The following is a 20,939-nucleotide window of genomic DNA, read 5'->3' as shown; positions in this document are numbered from 1 at the left end:
GCTGACAAAAGGCATCCTTAAGCCACAATATTTCATGCTTATCTTCAGCCCATCAAAGGGCAAGGCTTTGACCATGAGCCCCTGAGAAGTTCATGCTTCCAGTGGGAGCCTTGCAGGCTGTACAGCACATTCCTGCAGCACACAGGGACCCCAGACAAAGCCCCAGCTGTTGGTTCTGGCTCTCAGGTGGAAAAAACTGTGGAAATGAGCAAAAGTAATCAGGGGGTAATTGCTTGCACAGGCTGATGATCAACAAGCAGCAAGCAGATGGGAGTCTCAGTGGTCTGTGGGAAAGTTCTTGGGTTTTATTTGTTAAAAGGGCTTTCAGCTTCTCTGTTTTGAACAATTTGATTCACACTTTGCTAAACTTCTGACTCTGAGATTCTTGCTTTACAGATGGAAGGGCAAAGGCATCTAGGGATGTTTCTGTAACATCTGCATTGTGTGAGTGGCAGAGGCAGGATGAAACTGCAGGGACCTCCCTGGATTCTCTTCCCTAGCAGCTGGTGTTTCGTAGAGAGGTCAAACCATTGCTTTTTCTCTTGTTAGGGGTAAAACCCAGTGGCATTTGAATTTTGTCTGCTTTGAACAAGAGAGACATACTGCCTGAATTCTAACAAGAAGACTTTTCTTCAATATTGTGGGTGGAATTGGAGCACACAGTGAGGAGCTGGTGTTCTGCCCTGCAGCATGGGTCCAGCATAGAAGCCTCCTTCAGTCCTTCTGGTTGACATCTTTCCCATGATCATGGACCTCCCTGTACTTGCTATCACTGCACAGAAGCAAGGTAAGTGCCTCATGGCTTTTTCTGAGCAAAATTTGTGTTGGGGTTTAGCTGCCCTGAATGACTGAGAGTGAAGAGGAGTGTAAGGGAAGCTCTCTGCTGTTGCTGAGAATCTTTTATTCTTTGGTTTTCCCTTTCTTGAACCTTTGGCTTCTATTTGAACAAAGGTGGCTTTTATCTTTGCCATAGCAGACATGGAGCTCTCTGGGAGAAAAATCCCCAGCCCTAGATTTCTACCTCTTGGAAATAAAATAATTGAAGCCTTTTTCTTTTTTTCCCCCTCTCAAAGGCCAAAAGTTTTGGGTTTTAACATTGTTGTGATAGATTTTGGGTTTTTCAATATTTCTATAGGTAATGGGTTTCTTGCTGTTTTCTCTCAGACATAGTTTCTATTTATCTCTACTTTGGTCAGACTTAGTAGGAGGTAAGGTCCTTTTTTTCCATTTTTGCCTTTTTTTTTCCTTTTTGTCTTTTTTTTTGGTCCCTTTTCCTCTTCCCCCCCCCCCCATTTTTTTCCTAATCCTCCCCACTCCAAGCTCACCACAGATTACTTAGGGGAGATGAGCATGATCAGGTCAGCTTGTGAAGCCATATAACTGCTGCAGTGTTGCTTTTTATCCATTTTTTGAGATATGCTGGTCTGTAGGAGCATCAGCCTGGCAGACTCAACTTTCATATGAGATAGTGATGTAAAGACAGATTAAGAAAGCAAAATATCTTGCTCTTGTGTGCCTGGATGAGGGAATGAAGCAGAGGAGGAATCAACCAGGGTGGGTCATCACTGGGGTACCTGGTTTAATCTTTCTGTTTGTTTTCTGGCAAGCTGTGTTTCTAATTGTTGGGGTTTTTTTAGAAAAAACTAAGTGTCTTTGAAAGGAAATACAGTTCTTCCGAAGGGTTAATCTTTGCTTTTTAATGCCAAGTGTTTGTCTCTTCTCCCAAAGCTGAGCTCACCTCTTCCTTCCCATGCTTAATGAGCAAGGAGAGGTTGTCTGCTAAAAAAAAGCCTTTACAGCCATGATCAAAGCATGAAAAATGACACAACTTTATCAAGGAATTCCAGCTCATTTACTGCCTCTGGGCTGGACGCTAGGTGGGGGTGACGTGGGGGTTGCGGGTGACAGCTCCCAGTGCATGGGCTAAGGAAGCCAGTTCTGGGATGGAAAGGTTCCTGAGGTTTCCCACTGCATGTGGTTATTACTTGGGATAAGGAAAGGGGTGCCAGATGTCCCCTAGTAGCTGGCCTATCCATGGAAACAGGGCACCCCAGTGCCCAGTCTCATTCAGTCTCTGCAGTGTCTCCTGCAGGTGAGATGTTGCCTGCTCTGTTGACTGGGGCTGTTGTACATCACTGCAGGGCTGGAGCTTAGAAATGCTTGGTTAGATACAAATCATTTGCTCTTGTATGCCTTGTGTCATATGCTCTTTATGCCCTGCATTCCAGTCTCCTCCTGGAGATATCATATCAGGTACTTACTAGTAGACTTCTTTTTCTTCTTTCTTTCTAGTTGTGCTGCTGCCTCTCTCTCTTTCCAGGCCAACATTTCTTTCCACTTGGTCTTGGAAAATCTTTGTGTGAGTTGGAGGGTTTGCAGTGAGATGGAGGCTTGCCTTGATCGAGCTGCTGCATTTTTCCTACCATGACAGCATTGAACCCTGGGGGTCCAGAGGGGTCTGAAGCACTGTGAATAGTTTAACATGGGAATCCAGGACTTGTTCCTTGCCTACCTTGTTTTAGATGTGGGGCACAGTGGTGTTGAGACAATTCCTTGCAGTGCTCATGAAAGTAGAACCTGTCTCTAACCACATGGGCTAAAAATATAGAAATAATGAGAAAATGGGGGGGGAATGGGGAAAAGACTTTCCTAATCTATTGCACAGTGTGAGATGTAGAAAAAGGCTTTTGTTGGTGGAAACGCCTATGATTAGTAGTGGTTTGGTCTGTTGTGTTATAGCAAGACCTTTGTCATCCTCTCCCTTCATAGAAGGGCTACTCAGAGCAGTTCCACCAATGACTGAGGCATCTGCTAACCAGGGAAAGCACAAGCAGTCATGCAGAGGCTGCAGGGCTGACGTCAGCCCTGGACACCCGTTCCTGTGGGGCAGACAGGGAGGTGAGTGTGCTGTGAACTGTGTGATGTTGCTGCCTGTCCCTGCAGAGAGGAGGGAGGAGGGCTCCCTTCTCCCCACATTCCTTGCAGAGGTTTTAAAAGATTGGTGGGGGGAGAACTGTGATTGTCGTATTTCTTAATATAATAGATTATTCTGCCTGAGGGATGTGGAAAATAGGGACTTGCTACTTGTCTCTTTGTAAGTAAAGGATCTCCCTTGCCAGCAGGTCTGCAGGGAGGGGCAAAGTTCATGTTTCATCCTCCTCTAAAATATCAGGAGTATTGTAAGAATTGGTTTGGATGCCCCATGAGAGACCACCTGAGAACTTGCCTGTTGTGAATCCATAGCTCATGCTCTGATTATCATACTCTGCCAGTGTTTTGTAATTTTTGGTTCCTGGAAAGCCAGTGATCTGTAAAGGTATCAGAAAGTGGTCTGTGGAAGTGACTGAGGAATGAAAAAAAAAGAAAAAAAATGGTCAAAAGCTTTTGCATGCTGCATTGCTCACAGAAGGAACAAAAAAAAAAAAAAAGGAGAAAAATGAACGTCCATCTACTAAAAGATGAAACTATTTTTAATTTGACTATTGCCTTGTGGCAATACTGTAAAAAAAACAAAGATGGATTCCCCACCACCTCAAGAAGGTTAGGTGATCACTAGATTCCAGAGATAAGAAATGGTGTTCTAAAGCATCTCTTTGCTACTGTGTATTCCTTTGATTGGGCCTGATGCAGGATGTGCCTGGCTGGCTGCTTGTTTGGATGTGAAGGCCTTTGGGTGCGATGGGAACTGTCATTTTAGCCCTTGCATAGTAACAAGGTGTTTTCAGGGGCAAAAGTAGGAATCAGCCTAGTGCTTGCCTACCCTTGAGCTCACAGGGTATTATAACTGGGCAAGAGTTTCCCATGTCTGTGCCCCAAGCAAGTCTGGATCTGCTCTTGCTTTGTAGAAGAAGCTGATTAACCCCCAAGAGCAGATTTTGCACAGGGTTGTCCAATCCAGGCTTTTCCTTTCTTTTGGGCTCCCAAGCAGGAAAATAACTCTTCAGAGCCATGCCCCACTCTGTTGTAAAGTAACCCTTGCTTCTGCTTCTGGTTCCCTTCAACATCTGAGCCCGGTTCATCTCCCTCTTGTGTACTCACAAGTCCTTTCTGTTGCCATTATCCTTTGCTTGCCTACCTTGTGGATCTGCCACCTTTTCTCTATGGTATTAACAGCTGCAGGAGCTTGGACACCTCAGGCTCCAAGTGAAGCCCCTGGCTGAGGACTGTCCATGGTACAAACGCTGTTGCCCTGCACTCAGCCTGGTGTCACACGCAGGCACCTCTCTAATGGGCAGCTGGCAGGCAGACAGCATGTCCTACCTTCCTGTCGTTCTCCTTGTGGTGCAGCTCTCATTCATCCAGGGAGCAGATGTTAAAGATGTTGTGTTGCCCTTTTAGAATGGCAGTAACATATTCTCTTGCTTTGGTCCCTGAAATGAAAGCATCTCTGTAAGAGGAGAGGAGGTCCCTTCTGCAGCTGGAGAGCTGCAGCTGCCTCTGGAGTCACAGGGATGGTCAGCCTTTCACCACGAAAGCAGCTCCAGCACTGAGGCAATGTGACATTGGGACCAGAGCTAGCTGTGGCTTTGGGGGTACTCATCTTTTGCCAACTCCTGGGGTGTCAGTGCTGGCATGCATCAGCAAGCATGTCTTGGACTTCTACCAGGGTCAAAGAAAGAGATTCCAAATTGCAGCTTGTCCTATAGCTGTGATCTTGTCCTTGTCAGGCAACTGCCAGTTCTCTGTCTGTTCCTGATTAATCCTCTCCTTGGGGGATGCTGACCGGCATATCCCAAATCGAGATGGGAAGAGGAAGGGGATAAATCAGATACTGAGTCAATCTTGCTCTCTAATTTTTAACCCATGCTGGCGCCCTAATACAAACAGGAAGGCAGCAGGAGTTTGGACAAGGATCAGTGGACCTGACTTAGTGCTGCGCAGAGCGGAACCAGTATAATTATGGGAAAAAAACATAGTCACAGAAATAGCTGAGCTCTGATGAGGGACAAACTCTTTCCTGAAAGCTTCTCACAGGAGTGGTGGCCAGCTTGCTTTCCTTCTTACTCCTACTCACCCTTTCTCTCAGCTCTGCAATGAGCTTTGACACCCTGAATGTCTGCACCTCTCAGTCCCTAGAACAGGATCTGGGCTATCACCAGTACATGTGGAGGTGTTCCCTTGGGAGGCAGAGAGGTGAAATCTTCCTCTAACATTGCAGTCTTCAACTTCCTTATGAGGGGAAGAAGAGGGGTAGGCACTGATCTCTTCTTTGTGGTGACCAGTGACAAGACCCGAGAGAGCAGCCTGAAGTTGTATCAGGGGAGGTTTAGGTTGGATATTAAAAAAAGGTTCTTCACCCAGAGCGTGGATGGGCTCTGGAACAGGCTCCCCAGGGCAGTGGGCACAACACCAAGCCTGACAGAGTTCAAGAAGTTTTTGGACAATGCTCTCAGGCACATGGTGTGACTCTTGGGGATGGTCCTGTGGAGGGCTAAGAGCTGGACTCGATGATCCTTGTGGGTCCCTTGCAACTCAGCATATTCTGTGAACACTTGGGAGAAACCAAGGGGAAAAAGCCACATTTGCTAAAAGCAGCCTTGTCAATCTGGTAGCAAACATCACTTTCTGCAGATGCAGATCAGGTATGAGGAGCACTCAGGCTTGGAGATCTGTCTGCTAAGTGAACAGAGCAGTGGGAATGTCACATTAGTGTCCCCATCTGCAAACAATAATTTGAATGACCTACCAAGCATGACATGTTGGTCTGGCCCACATCCCTGTGGTCAGGTCCTCTTGGGTCATAGTTCAGGCCTGTAGTGATGGGACTGTTCTCTTCTTCCTGCCTTGCTTGAAACAAGCTTCATGTGATGCCAGGGACTGTCTCTGCTCATAGCTGAAGGAGCAGCAGCTCCTGCCTGGGCTCAGGAGAGGGCATGGTCCTTAAGCCATGGGGGAGCTGGCACGTGCACCTTGGGGCAGCAGCTGCACAGGCACCCCTGACCTCAACAAAGTTTTCACCATTTTTCCTGTTGTCCAGGCATCCCAATCAGCCATCATCCCTATTTCTTCCACTGTTGGTTCTGGCTCTGGCTCAGACTTCTTTGCTGTCTTTCCTTGTCCCACATTTGTGCAGAGCAGCAAGGTTTGCGGCTGAACCCCACCTTCCTCCCCACGGCCCCAGCAGAGCCACCTCTGCCATCCCTGGAGCTTTGTTTCCCAAGAGCCTCTAAGGCACTCCCAAACCTGATGGATGGAGGGGACTCCACCAGTGTCCAACACAGTCCACTTCAGCTGTGTGTGTCAGGAGACATTTTGTCTGAGGGATGAGGCTAAATCTAGGCCCTGGTAAAACCCCTGAGCAGCAGCTCTGGCACCAGCTGCTCTGACAAGCTGATGCACTTGTTTCTGAGTGGAGCCACTTGCTTAAGTAGGGGTGGCCCCTGTGCATGTGTGTCAGACAGGGGAACAGGTGCCAAGGGTGTGTCTGGGGTGGATTTCTTGCTGGTGCCATGCGAGGTTGGAGGAACACTTGGGTGTTCTCCTTCCCCTCTATAAATGGTTTTTGTGAAAACAGGTTTCTTAACTTAGGTTACAACAGTGAGGGCTAAATGAGCTTTAGTGTGAGAAAGATGCTACCAGTGACACATAAACTAGTAAATCTTGGCTGGATTAGATAGGAGATGAGCCTGAAGAATGCAGTCTGTCCTCACAAATTCTGTTAAAGGACTTCTGACCACACCCAAACCTGTGTCAGGCACACGGTGGGATGTCCAGTGTCCTGCAGCAGTGTATGGGCTTTTGCAGAGCCCTGATCCCCTGCCATGGGAAGCAGTGGCACTCCTGCTGTTGAGTAAGGCATTTGATCTGAGCCTGGTTTCATGGAGAGCTGCCTCCACTCACGACTGAGGACACAGGAGGCGTTTTGCCAGGCTCTGCTGCAGCTCAGTGAGGGTTGGGGAGTCATTGGGAGCCATTCCCGCTGCTGGTTGGGAGCACAGGAGTGCTCACTTGCTTGCTCCCCACTCCATCCAGCTGGGTTTAATTTTAGAAACACAGTGCTATCTTGGGGCATCTTTTTCCATGGAATGCAAGTCTTTAAGTAAATAAATAACAGCTTTGTGGAGGCGGAACGGCAGCCCGTAACCGCACTGCAAAACACGCACCAAGCAAGTCGAGCCTTGTTTCACTTGCATGTGGAAGTACTTTGTACAGATACAGTGGCTGCACTGCCTCCCTCTCCTCGTTCAGCCCCCTCTGGAGCTGGCCATGTGCATTGATTAGAAAGAAAGAAAAACACCTTGAAATACCAGCCTTAGAGAAGTGGAAATGAAAACCTCTCCAGCTGCTGGGGTTCAGCTAGAGTTCTCTGGCACAGGTTTGCAAAAGCTAGGGTTTAGTGGTGATGGGCTGTTGCTGGCTGTACCTCTGCTGCATCTGGGACATCCCAGAGGGATGTGCTCTGAGGCATCCTCAGTGAGCTGAGAGGGAAATAGTAGGCTATAAAGACGAAGGCAAGAAACTTGTGTTTAAATACCCCTCCCAGTCTGGCTGGCCAAGAGACTTCTGCATGCAGTTGTATTGCTGATGGCTGAATGTCCTGGGTGTGTCCCTCAAAGCGTGTTTGCTGGCTGGAAAATCCCATTAAAGACGTTTTACCAAAGCAAGAGCCTGTTTTCACTGCTTGGGTCCAGCAGCTCTGACATGGCAACTGTTGCATAAGCTGCTGGTAACTCTATTGCCCTGAGTCAGCAAGGGGAGCTCTTCTAAAACTCCCGGTCCAAGCAAGACCTTACCACCATGGCCTTCCTCTGATGTAGGGACTTGGAGATGCACCTCAGTCTGCAAGATGAAACAAATGGTGACAAAATCACCCAGGTTTATGGCTACTCGCTTTGCTCTGCTCCTGCTGTGCACTGCTGCTGCTACTGCTGGGACAAGACAGTGGTGAGATGACAGGACTGTTCCTAAGGAAATTGGGTCAGGGAGCACCCACCTTGGGTGCATTAGGAGTTGGCAGTATTGCTTCTGGTTGCCTCCTCAAAGCCAAAGGGATGGCTAGACTGTGCCTAATCATGGAAGTATGAGTCAGCTCTGCCATGGTCTTTGAAGCAAGTGGGCTTGAAGTCAGCAGCTGTGGCTTGGAAAAAGCATCATGTAGCATCCTGGTGCCACATGCAGATAGGATGCTTGAAGAGGTTTTGCTCTTGTCTTTCTGTCTTAAGATGGAAAACTTACGTTGTCCTTTTTCCTATAGCCCTTGGCAAGAGCATTTCTGGGTCAGGCTGTGAGTTTTGTGTGTTTGTTCAGAGATGGTTGTAGTATTTGAATTCCTTGCAGGGCCTGGGGATTTCCAGCTAAACCTCAGCCTTTCTGGTGTCTTCTTTTCCCAGTAGGCTGCAGGGATAGGAGGATTTTCCACGTGGTGTGGTTCTGCCTGATTCCTCCTCTGCAAACTACCTGGCTAAGCCATCTACTCTCCTTGCCTTCAGCCTGCTGCTTCCACTGATACCACAGCACTGAAGGGAATTTTATTTTTTGCAAACCCTAGTGAAGGCCTTCTCTTGTGAGGCTGGGCGAGCTCTGCCAGTGTTCTCTATAAGCCCAGGATCAGGGAGGCCCTGGCAGCAGCTTGTCTTTTCCACTGATCCCAATTACGATTCAGTCTTGGCAGGATGGAGACTTTTGAGCTGCCAGCTGCAATAGGAGAGAAGAGGCTTCAGGGGCAGCAGAAATTATTCCCTTTCCTCAGCTCATTTCTTGGATCTGGGCTGAGGATGGCCCCAGGGGTTGATCTGCAGAAGCCAAGTGAGCCACACAGAGCTAAAACATTTCCATTCAGTGTCAGGCCCAGGGTGGGGAAGTGTAGCTTTCTGAACTGCAGAGACTGTGGGTGGCAGCTGGAGAGGGGATGGAGGGAGAGGGATGAATGGGTGGTGTAGCTCCACACACTGCCTCAAACAACAGCAATTCCAGCCTCGCTGGAACCTTGAACATGGGGACCCTTGAGTGCCGAAACTACCCTGATAATGAAACCTAAGTTCATTAAGGCCACGGTAATGGCAGGTCAGACTGTGCAGCTGAAACCCCTCTCTGCCAGCCCCCAGCAGCAGATGCTGCAGGCCCAGTCTCTGCCTGGTGTGACACTGTGCAGCTCTGCTGATGTTGACGGAGCTTTGCCACAACGCGCACCAGCAGGTAACTAGCCCAGGGCACTACCAATGGAATGGCCATATATCTGATAGCATGTGTTTTTTTCCAAGCATAATACTGACACGATTTCTCAGTTGCCCAGACCTCCTCCTCGTCCTCCCCCCTTACCTCCTGTCAAACTGCAGCCAAGCTTCCCTTGACTTTGCAAATGCAAATGCTGCTTTTGCTGGCCCTGCGTCATTTCAGCTGTGGACCCTGAAAGTAACATGGGTATAGAAGAGAGTGTTTCTGTTGCACTTGATTTTAAGACTAAATTCATGCAGGAAGAGCTTAGTAGTACTGAATGTTTCTGATTTTAAGCAGGCTCTCCAGAATCTGAGATTACGCCCTCTCTGACAGAGTCATTGATGAAGCAGTTGTCTCTGTTGCTAATCTGGAGTTCTGGAAGCGAACCAATCATGAAGTGTGAAGCTTTGCTCCATGGAGTAAGTGCTGTGTGGATGGCACCTCAGAGAGCCAGGAACAGTAGGCAGCTTGCCTGATGGACGTGGCCATGCCATTCCAGTTGGGTTGTGCACATGGAGCTGAGCAATGCCTGGTTTGTTGTTGCTGCTCTACGTGGAGAAAAGCTCAGCAGTGTGTCTCAGGGCATCCATACAATGCCTTCTGGTGAGCTTGCACTCAGCTGCAATTCACTGCTACTATTTTGGGTACTTTTTACTCCCCAAAGGAGCAAAGAGGGTAAGTGCAAAAATAGAGATACTAAACTGAAAGCTTTCTAAACATGGCACTGCCAGCATGGAGGAACAGGGAAAGGTAGAGACAGGTGGATTTGTGTCTCAGCTAGTACTGTTTAACCTTGTTGTGCCCAAAATGAGAATCTGCCCTTGTGACAGGGTGCACTGAGTTCACCCAAAGCCCTTCTCAGGCCCAGCCTGTGACAAAGGATTCAGATGCTCCATCCTGTGCCTTCCTGGGGACTATGCCAGGCATGTCAGGAGGTTGCCTGCAATCGTCATGGCTTCGCAGTGCTCCTCACATCCACCGTTTTTGAGACTGAAGTTGAGGCTTTAACCTGAAGTCTCAAAAAACTGAAAACCTGGTCAGCCCACTGTAAGTCCTCCAACTGATTTTAGGTTCCCTGAAACGCTAAGCTTTTCTTGGAGTGAGGCTCTGGTAAATGCAGGGAAGTGAACTGTGTTTCCAGTTAACTAATTAGCAGTTCTGTCTTGGCCAAAGCACACACGATGCACCAGCCATTCTTCAGCTGTTACAGACCTGCCTGACTGCTGCTGAGGCAGCCAGGAGGAGCTGAGAACTAGCAAAGCGTCAAGGAAGGGGTGGACCGAAGGGCCAGATTCTGTTCAGTCAAATCCCATGTAAAGCTGAGTAACGTCAGCAACTCACAGGGAATTACTGCAGGTCACTTGTGGCTTAGAGTAGCTAAAAAAAAATTCATTCCCCCTTTTAGTGCTCAGCTGTTGTTGCTTTTAGAATGTGGTTTTGAGTGGTTCCTATTCAGAAGAAAAGAAGAGGTCCCTCCCTGAGGTATTTCAAGTCGTGTCTTCCCTCCATGCCCCACTCTTCTTCTCCCAGCACTTTCTGAAAGCACTGCTCTCTATGACATAGCTTTAATCTCTTTAAGAATTCTTAGTGACTAGCCCTGTTGCATCCAGTCTTTAACAGGACAATCCGAGGGTGGGGTAAGTAGCATCAGGAAGTGGCCATGAAGGAAAGATAAGCCAAGCTGCCTCAAAGGACGCAGGCTAAATTTGCAGTGAACAGATAGTGACACGCAAATGGAGTGTGAGCTGGGAAAAGTGAGAGCTTCCAGCAGGCAAAATCTCTACTGCACGTGCACTGAGCTGCAGTATTTTCATCTGGGTTTTGTTTGATATGCACAGAAGTGCAACTTGTGCTCTTATGGCACCCTTCAGGAGAAGGAGGTGGTGGGTTTGGTACTTTACTATGTTCCTTCTGGTTAAATCTTCAAAAACCTGCTTCCAAATTAGGAAACATCCTAGAAAAAGGATGTAAAGCTTTGCGCTCTTGTTCCAGGATTGGCAGCATTTAGAGTCATTTAGGCTGGAAAGGACCTCTAAGATCATCAAGTCCAACCATTAACCTAATACTGCCAAGTCCACTACCAAACCATGTCCTCAAGTGCCACAGCTGTACCTGGAAAGAGACCCTTTGGGAGTACAGCTGCCATCTCTGCCTTCTTGGACCCTGTGGTGGTTACTGTGAACAGCTCAATGGACTGGTCTTCCTCAGGTAGGAACACGCCTTTTTGGTAGCAGGAGACGTGAGAGCTTTTCTAGAAGCTCAAATGGATCAGAAGGGGAATTTCCATTAAAACTTATTCATGATACAGGAGGAACGTACTTTTATACAGGACTTTGCCAGACCTTGGTTTCAGTGTGCAGTCACTTAGACTAAGAGGAAGAATTCTGGAGGCACCAGCTCTTTATGTTCCTCTGCAACAAAAAAGCAGTGCTGTTACACACAGCCACTGACTCAGAACAGGCTTGTGGCAGAAGCTGGGATAATGACAAGAGATGATAAATTATGATGCTAAACCCACAAGATTACACAGTTTAAGAACAGCCATATTGTGATGAGTTTCACTCAACAGCAACAAAAAACCCAGATTTTTTTTTTATAGTAATAAGTTATTGTGACCAGTCCCTTGCTAACTGCTGACTAATTATTGCAACTTGTAAAGTCTGTCTTGTTGCTTGTCCCAAGGTAACTGTTCATAAAAGCTCGTGCGTTAAAACATAAATGTTCCTTTGACTGAATGAAAAGGGTATTCAAAGTAATGCAAAACACAGTCCATTACAACTAGTATTTATTAAAAATACAGTGGACAAAAAAAAGCAAGCCTCCAAAAAGTAGTCAGTTCATCAACATATAGTACACCATGGCCCACCCAGGACCCCTGAAACATACAGTGCTCTCACCTCATTTCTCCCACAAAATGTTCTGTTGACTCATGCTTAGTTCATTACCTATAAATGTGCATAGTTTAAAGACTTGATAATGTAACATGATCATAAAATGGCACCAAAGTCAGTTTGCCCTACACTTCCAGCCACTCTCAAACCAACAAGGTAGTGAAATGTGCGTAAGTAGCAAGATGTGCTTGGTGGTCATGTGTGTGCTTCAGTAGTCCCTTGTATGGTCCTGAGTCCTTTGTGTGAGCTTTACACTATGATAGCAAACTTCTCAGCAGCCAATCATGTGCCTAAAGCATCAGTTTATTACTACTGAGTACATCTCATTTCCTTTTCACTTTTAAAATTACCTAGAGATTGGGGGAAAGTTTGTGTGCTTTGTGTATGGTGAGGGCAGGTAAGTGCTTGTGTACCTCAGTTAACTTAGCAGGTTACACATGTGCTTCCTTTTCCTGGCAATTTGTTTCCATGCTGAGCTAAGGAAACTTTTGTGCTATGGGCACAGCAGTTCCACAGACAAACATAGTCTTTTGTATTTGCAGGTTGAGTGAGAAACTGTTGGTGCTCAGTACAGCAGCGATAGGTACACTCCTGAGAGGCACAGTGATACCAAGGGAGTCAGGACTGTAACACTAAAGGTAGGTGTGCAAATGTTCATGGAATTTGGGCATCAAGTTTTCTAGACCCCTTTCCCTTCCAGCTATACCTGATATATCTGCCACTGTATGTGCCTTATCTCCCAGTGACAATGAATGAAGAATCAGATTAATTCACCTGCAATGGAAAAAATGCCTTTTGTGGTAGCTAGTGTATGAGATTTGTAAAGGATTTGTAGTAAAACCTATTGCCTCCTCATCTTAGATGTGTGCTTACTTTAAGTGAACACAATGGGTTTGGCAGTGTGGTGTGTGCTTTACTAATGCTCACAGTAATTTAACCTCATTTCATGAGAAGCAGCTACTTGCAAAGCTTAAGATGCCTTTTTTTTTTTTTATAGAGTCTTTGACCTTATTAGAACTGTCTTCAACTCTGTGCGTATGGAGAGGAAGTACCCTGAAGCATATACAACTTCACATTACCCATAAGCAGTAGAAAACTAGTAACACCCTGTTTAAAGCACTTAAATTAACATCTGAAAAGGATCTATCAGTATTAACAAGAATGTTGAGTGATTTCTTATCTAGGACAGTCAATTATCAAAACTATTGATTGTTACATGACAGTGGCCACTGCTGTATTTATGGAGATACTCGAGTGCTCCAAGGCCAGATGACTTCATGAAAGCAAATCAGAGAAACATGCAGGAAAACACTCCGGCCAAGGCAAAAGCAATTACCCTTGTTTTATCTGTCAGGACTATGCAAGTTGCTGGTTACTAGGAACTGCACTGTAGAATTAAAAAATTTGGAGTCTTCTAGGGTTTGGTGTGACAACTCTTTCTAATGTCAGGGAGAGCTTGCATGCTTCTGTGCATGGCACAATTAATTAAGCCCTTAAGCATGCAATACAGGGCATCAGTGTATTTCATTGCTAAGGACAAAATGCCAGAACATGATTTTCACATTGTAAAACATGTCTTTCAGATCAGCAAAATAATTCTTCCAAACCTAGAATTCCTATTTCTGCAACATGTTTACAGAGCATTCAAGGCAGAGAACTGGGCAGCTGCCATACTCTTTTCTTTTTTGAAAATCATATGTGGATATTTCCTACATGCAGGTATCTCTCTTAAAAGGAAAGGCAGAGGGAGCTGGGCTTGTTTAGCCTCCATAAGAGGCGATTGAGAGAGGACCTCATGAATATATATAAGTACTGGAAGGGGGGGAGAGTGCCAAGAAGATGAAGCCAGGCTGTTCTTGGTGATGCCAAACCACAGAATAAGTGGCAACAGAGAAAAACTGATGCACAGGAAATTCTACCTGACTAGGAAGAAGAACTTCTTTACTATGCAGGTGATGATGCACTGGAACAGATTGCCCAAGGAGGTTGTCCGTCCCCTAGAAAACACACATGGTTTTTAACAGGGATAAGTGGTTCCACTGGTCACCCAGCAGTAAGCTGACAGAGTAAGGCAATGCCGGAGTCATGGGATTGCTGTAGTGTACACCTGCTGATGTCTCCAAGCCCACCAGCTGAGAAAAAGTAGTTCTTCTGTAAGAGGCTGAACATGAGCGGTGATCATCTGGAGGGCTGGAGGTATCTGGATATTACCTAGACCCTTGAGAAATCTCCCCTCTGCCCACCTGTCTTACTAAGCAACTTCACCTCTTCGATGACAATGTCATGAGTAACTGCTTTGCACATGTCATACACTGTCAGGGCAGCCAGGCTGGCAGCTGTCAGAGCTTCCATCTCCACACCTGTCCTCCCCCAGGTCTGACAGGAGCTGCGAATCACCACTGCATATCTAGCCTCATCCAGGCTCAGAGACACCTCGACGTGGTAGAGCGGGATGTTGTGACACAACGGGATCAACTGGCTGGTCAGCTTGGCTCCCTGAATTCCTGCAATCTGGGCTACTGCCAGCACATCCCCTTTCTTCACCTGGTTTTGTCTCACCATCCCAAATGCCTTCTCACCCAGCAGGACCACAGCACCAGCAACAGCACTTCTTCTTGAATCTGGCTTCCCTCCAACATCAACCATTGTGGCCCGTCCTTCCTCATCAGTGTGAGTCAGGTTGTCAGAGGCATGAGGTACCTTGGTGCAAGATCCCAAATCCGTGGTATAGAATTCAGATCCTGAACTTGCCTCTTTGGACTGACAGTCCACAGAAACTTGGCCAACAGGAGAAGTGTCAAGGCACTTTGTATCAAATGTGGAGCTTGGGTCCTTCTGGAAGACACAGTAGCCTCTGAGCTGGGTTTGTAGAATTCCTGTCGTTATGTGCCACTGTTGCTCTGGGTGAGATCTTGGCAGGAAAAGTTGTCCTGTAAGCTTATTTTTCATTAATGTTTTTCCCTTTTGTTTGGGTAAACTTGCTCTCAAAGTCAGCCAATGGCTAAATGTGTGGCCCCACTGTTTTGAATTTGAGGGATTCTGTAGGGCATCTTGGCATAGTGGGAATGACATCAATGCAGGCTCTGGGGAAGAAAACCAAAAAGTAATATAAGAATACTAATTGGAAAGCTAAGCTGTCTGTAGCAGGTGAGAACCCTATTAGAGTACTGCTTGTGACTTCCTGTGATGCAAAACCCTCAATAATCCTGTGAACATCCTCAAGCTCTTTCTCTTCTGTCTCATCAGTTGGTTCCCTGCATTTCCTGGTTTGCTACTACAGACCTCAAGACTCAAAACACTCATTTCAAGGTCCCTGATGAGAAGAAACAATTTACTTTCAAAAAGTATCAACACCTTTTGAGAAACAACAGCCAGGAAACCTTATAAGAACATCAGTTCTGAAGAAAAGCGAGTCATTTGAGATCATCATAGCACCAGACTTCTTTTGAAAGCCTGGCAGTGTTAATAGGAAATTCTTACATTCAGCTTCTCAACTCTGCCTTTCCAAACACCTCCCTCACAGCACAGGCGACTGCACTTCCTCCTTTCATCTCCTTCTGCAGGGAAGGGTCATGCCAGCACTTGAGGACAGCAGGGACCAGAAGCACTACATCTGCAAGTGCACTGTCTACAAGCTCTGAGGGTGATGGGAACCTCTCATTACTGCCAGTTCTTAACATGTTAATGACAGCTGAAGTTTAAGCACTGGGAAAACCCTACTCCCCTCATTGACAGATAGCTTTTAAATCTACTCAGAAGTATGTTCCAAGTTGAGCTGGCAGAGCTCCTAGCTGGCAGAGAGGTAGTAGGCCCTCCTGCCCCTTTTCACCATTTAATCCCCTGGTTTTGGCATTTGCATTGGGCTAAATGCCAAGTGTGAAGACAGAAGGAGTCTTTTTCACATAAAAGTGAATAAAATGTTCTGTAAGTAAAGAAAGAAGTATAGAGGTAAGTGGCTAAGCCCCAGTTTAACAGCCTCATTGATAAGCATGTTTCTCTTTTTCCAAAGCTCCTGCTCTCTCTGTTCAGAGAAACATGGAATTAGGAATTTTGCTCAATAACCTGCTTCGGTAGCTCTGGTATTTGGGGGCTCCCTTTTCAGCCTATCCACAGGTGCATCAAAATAGCTTCCAGACCCCTCTGCACATTGCTGAGCTACCTCTGCTGCCCAGACCTACAGGTATTGCCTGGGACTGTCAAAATGCCAGACATAGCATGGATAAGGTCCCAGTTGTGCCCTCTGTCCCCCTCCTTTTTTAAAAACAAGCCAACCAGTCTCTTCCTTGTTAGCCTCTGCCAAAACAAGACTAATGTACTTAGGACCTTTTTCATCCACAGTACCCTCCAAACTTCAAAGTACTCATTCCTGAAGTTTAAATCAGCCATACATTTTTTTTTTTTAATCACTGCAGTAATTTTACTTCAGACAAAGGCCCTTTTTGTTCTACAGCTGATGGCCTATCCACTAAAATTAAGATTTCTGTGAGTTTGGAGGTAATGTATTCCTCCTTCAGAGGAATGGGATTAAATGGACATAAATGTACTGAGGGTAACATTGCTCTGCTTTGGAAAAGCACAGAAAATTTTGCTTTTCCCTTCTTTCTTTCCCTTTCTCCTCATAGTGGGACCTAACCTTAATATTCCCTTTAAAATTTAGGAATGAAAAGTACTTCTGGATTCCCTGATTAACTTTAAAGCTGAAGCTAAACCCCTGCCAAGGAGTCTTGTCATCAGAAGAAGCTGAACTGCAAAGGCAGACAAGGACTTCCTTCCACAGGGTAAACACACATGGACTGGGGCAGGGAAGAGAAGCAGTGTTTGCTCAAGCAGAGTGGTAAGTAAACAGACAGTAATAGGCAGTAATACATGCAAAGCATCTTTGCTTTTTCTAACAACCTACACTTGAAGTTGTACCTAGTCATGTCTATTTTCACCCAAACTGCTCACATACCTACACAAACATAGATTATGGTTTTCTACTGCACCATAGACCAAAACCATCTGACAAATCCCATCTCCTTCTGTTACTGCACCTGAAGTTTAATTGTGTTAGCTTCCAACTAGCACAATCTCAGGGGTAGAAAAGAAGGCAGGAGGTACTTAAATTAATGAGGAAATTCCCATAACTGAAGTAAACCCATGAAGAGAACAACCTGCCAAAAGGAATATTTTGGTTAAGGGAAATAGGATACAAACTGTATAGAAAAGAATTGGACAACAGCAGTGCAGGGAAGATGCCAGGTTTGGCTTACTGGGCCTAGCAAAACCAATTAGTGATTTCCACAGCATTCACTGAATTTCATTAAATTAATTCCATGTGCACACTCCCCCACTGACTGCTTGCACGCCAGCATCATTTGAAGTTTCTAAGTAATTCAAAACACAATTAGGAAATCTCCTAATAATTCCCCATGTGTCACAGGATACTCTCCACTCATCTCCAGTCTCTTCAGTGATGCGGTGACTGCCAGCAGTCAGTCTCAAAGGGATATGGAACAGCTGAGGGAGGAAGACCTGGACAAGCTGCCTCTTTCAGTGTATGTTAGACAATGTTAAAGCACTTTCCAGAAGGAAATGGGATGGATCTGATCTGTAGACATCCAAACATTGCTATGAATGCTAACTGGAGTGTGGGAATCCTTTTAAAGGCATCTTGAACAATTATGTAGGATCCAGAGAGCTGTCAAATGTATAATATAGTATTTTTCATCTTAAGAAAACCAGAATTTTTCTCCTAATGCAAACATTTGAAACAAAGCATCCTCCTTCCCATTTTCCTGGAACACAATGCAGCAGTGGCCAAATCAAAAGAGCAAAAGCCAACTTAGGGAGACAATCTTGCACCACTCAACATGGAAAATGATGGCCCTTTAAAGGGGGACACCAGGTGAAATATATTCCCAGTGAAGACCTATGTTAAAAGACCTTAATTAATGTGAATTAATGCACGTTCCCCTCCCCAAGAGTACTTTTTTTTAAACCTGTGTTTTGAGCTGCCCAGCAGTTAACCTACTCCTAAACATCAGTGGGAGGATGAGAGCTTGGATTTGAAACATAACATTCATCTCTTCCACCCTTAATGCTTTTGGGTTTTTTTGCCCTTTAATTGCAAGACGTTCTGTTGTTCCTTATCAATAATCTCACAACACTAACTCCTGTAACCATTTCTTAAGGTCTTTGGGAAGACAGCTATCTTACGAAACAGGAAACATAGGCATGGAGGAGGTAAAATCACACCGAAGGAGTTGTAAAAAATCACTAAGAGAACCTCAGCAGTGCTACATCACTCACAAAAAGAGCTTCAGGCAGAAGGGAGAGCTAGCAAATATCTTCATGAAATACAAGAAGGAGCAGAAAAGCTCTCAGTCCACAGGAGTTTCACGGTTATGTTCTGAGACTTTGCAGCAGTGAGAGGTAATTTCAAAAGAACAAAGCCCCATGATTCAGATTCTGAAGTAATGAATTAGTGAGGTGGGAACACTTGCATTTCTGTCAGGTTGCTGGCTGTATATATTATAAGCACAGTTGTATTACTTAATCGAGAGATAAAAGTCCATCCTCCATCCTTTATGTCTATGCGGCAATATGGTCAAAATTCACACCAAACTGTCTTACAAGTTATTATACTATTCTTGTTATATACAAAGGAAGATGATAGGAAATAAGGTAGGAAAGCTAATGATCCCTTTGGAAAATGTAATGAACTTTCATAATTTGAGAACAAAAACCAGTGCTGTCAATTAGAAGACTGGATAAGACTCGGTAGGGACGTTAAACCTTTCCTTCTCTCTCATTTCAGCATATTAATCACAACTGCCTTTTAAGAAGCCTATTTCTTTGCCTAAACCAGAGCCAGAATCAGACACAAGATAGAAGCCCAATCTATTCTGCTTCCCCAAAGATAGAAACTGAACAAAATCATTGTATGTCTTTTACGTACTGATTTGTCACCCACCAATCAGGATCATTGGCCGGTTTTTCATCTGGGAAATGTTAAACATGCCTAGAAATAAAATAAGGAACACATAAAAATCCTGGCTTTTTAGTTGTTAAGTCATGCATCTGGTTTACATATTTAGTTTTCTACTCTTCACAGTGCAACCTGCATGCTAGGAAAAACAAAGCTCAATAAAGACTAAGGGAACTGGAAGAGAGGGAATCTAGGCTGGTATTATTTAAAACCATAGCTGCCAGAGTCTCCAGGCATCCAGCTGCTATGGGTCTATCACACTGTAGAACCCCTTTCCAGAAAGCTTTCCATCATGTGAGCTGCAGTCTACCTACTATAGAATTCAAACAACTTGAGACTATCTTGTTTCTCAACAATAGTATTTGACTGTACTAGTTCTATAGAGAAGTGGCTAATAAGTGTTCCAGTTCAAGGAAGTTCAGTCACAGAAGGTCCCAGGGACAATACTAAGATTAACACAAACTGGAAGAAGACAGTGTCAGGTAAATGCTGCTGATGGCAAAATGCCTTTAGTAGACTCTTCCCCACCCACCCCTCCTTTCCCAAATCATAAATTCATAAATAAATAGTCTAAAAGTAAAGAAACCAATCCTTCCACCCCTTCCATTGTGTTTACAAGGCACTATTTTATCAGAGCAATGTGCTTTTCAAGTTAGTCTACACTCAGTTTAAAAGCTACCTTTATATTTGTTTTACACATTATGAGAAAAGGGGAAAAACAACTGTTATTAATCTGTCAGAATGTGCAAGAAAACAAAAGGGCCAAAGCATATTTTTAGTGTAAAGGGGACTAATCCATGATGATAAAGCCAGTTCATGTACAAGAATGTCAGCATTCCCAGCTGCAGCCAGATTACAAAAATACAGTTAGGTTCAAGATGTGACTGTTTATATTAATATAAATTCAGAGAAGACTAATACAGCCTGAGAGTGTGACTGCATCATCATGGACCTTGTGTACCTTATGCAGAGTACTACACGAGTGCCTACAGACTTCTGAATACTCAAAAAGAGATCTGTCGCTTCTAGAAACAAGTACTGCAAGTACTTGGATTGACAGCTCAATAGCTTTAGTACTTATTTTATTGCAAACTAATTTTAAGAAAAAAAGTGATCCAGTATAACTGCTTAGCTTTACACTTTGCTGTTGTTGTCAAGAGCATCTCTCTGAGGACAAAAGTCAAAGTCTTTTAGACAGTCTGGATTCTAACTCAGGGGGAAGGTTATGAGTACCAGGACATTTTTTTCCCCTAATCACTGTTGCTATTTCTCAGTTACAACAAACATACCAGCATGCTGTTTCTTTTTTCTGCCCACTGCTGCTCCAATGATTTGAACCAACTCTTCCTCTGAGGCACCAGACCGTAGGTGATCCCTCAAGGACACTTCCGAATTCCCAAAAAGGCACACCTGCAGCCAATCCAAGGAAATAGAAGCCAAGAAATGAGAAAGAATAAAATAAATTACTTTTACAAGTATTTTGTACTAAACTCAGAGTCAAGAGCTTTGAAGAGGCCTACCCTATTGAAGGGAACGTTTATGGAGATGATTGTTTTCTTTATCTCTCCTCATGTGCACACAGAGACCGCCTGGGATGTTTATGCAACCTAAGCTCACTGGGCCTTCAGGCTGCCTCGGTCATCTGACATTCAGCAGCAGCACAGCTGTTGTCAATATCAGGTGACAATACATAAGTGCCAATTTTTAATTGAAAACTTTAATTTTCCCCCAGAAACTGCCAGTTTCAACGTGGCAGGAAATGGTTATCCCTCCCCTTTCTACAGTCATTGAGCAAATGTACAGGCTGCTCCTGAAGGAGAAGAGTTGCAAGATGTTTGGGAAACAAGACACGATCCTTGTGGAACGCAAAAGCCAAGCCCTCACAGCTGCTTGGATCCTTTTTTAATGGGAAATCATCTGCT

The 20,939-nt window shown here is 45.1% G+C and overlaps 1 protein-coding gene across 5 annotated transcripts in view; it reads right to left on the bottom strand.

The window, feature by feature from the left end:
- Positions 1-14,042: 14,042 nt before the first annotated feature.
- MOCS1 (molybdenum cofactor synthesis 1) overlaps positions 14,043-20,939 on the bottom strand; it is a 28,388-nt gene continuing 21,491 nt past the window's right edge. For 3 of the 5 annotated variants that reach the window (XM_027898889.1, XM_027898890.1, XM_027898891.1), the window contains 3 exons: positions 20,307-20,427; positions 19,003-19,050; positions 14,043-15,130 (listed from right to left, as the gene is read on the bottom strand). In XM_027898889.1, the coding sequence (XP_027754690.1) occupies positions 14,259-15,130; positions 19,003-19,050; positions 20,307-20,427 (1,041 nt within the window). In that variant the 3' untranslated portion in view covers positions 14,043-14,258. Of the gene's footprint in view, positions 15,131-18,987; positions 19,051-20,306; positions 20,428-20,939 lie in introns of all 5 variants that reach the window. The other 2 variants (XM_027898893.1, XM_027898892.1) reach the window with 2 other exon arrangements.

The sequence above is a fragment of the Empidonax traillii genome, unplaced genomic scaffold (assembly GCF_003031625.1).
Source record: "Empidonax traillii isolate 1590-97213 ecotype Southwest subspecies unplaced genomic scaffold, ASM303162v1 scaffold628:size373707, whole genome shotgun sequence".
Taxonomy (NCBI): Eukaryota; Metazoa; Chordata; class Aves; order Passeriformes; family Tyrannidae; genus Empidonax; species Empidonax traillii.
Note: the sequence above shows the minus strand (reverse complement) of the source record. Positions and strands in the feature narration are given on the sequence as shown.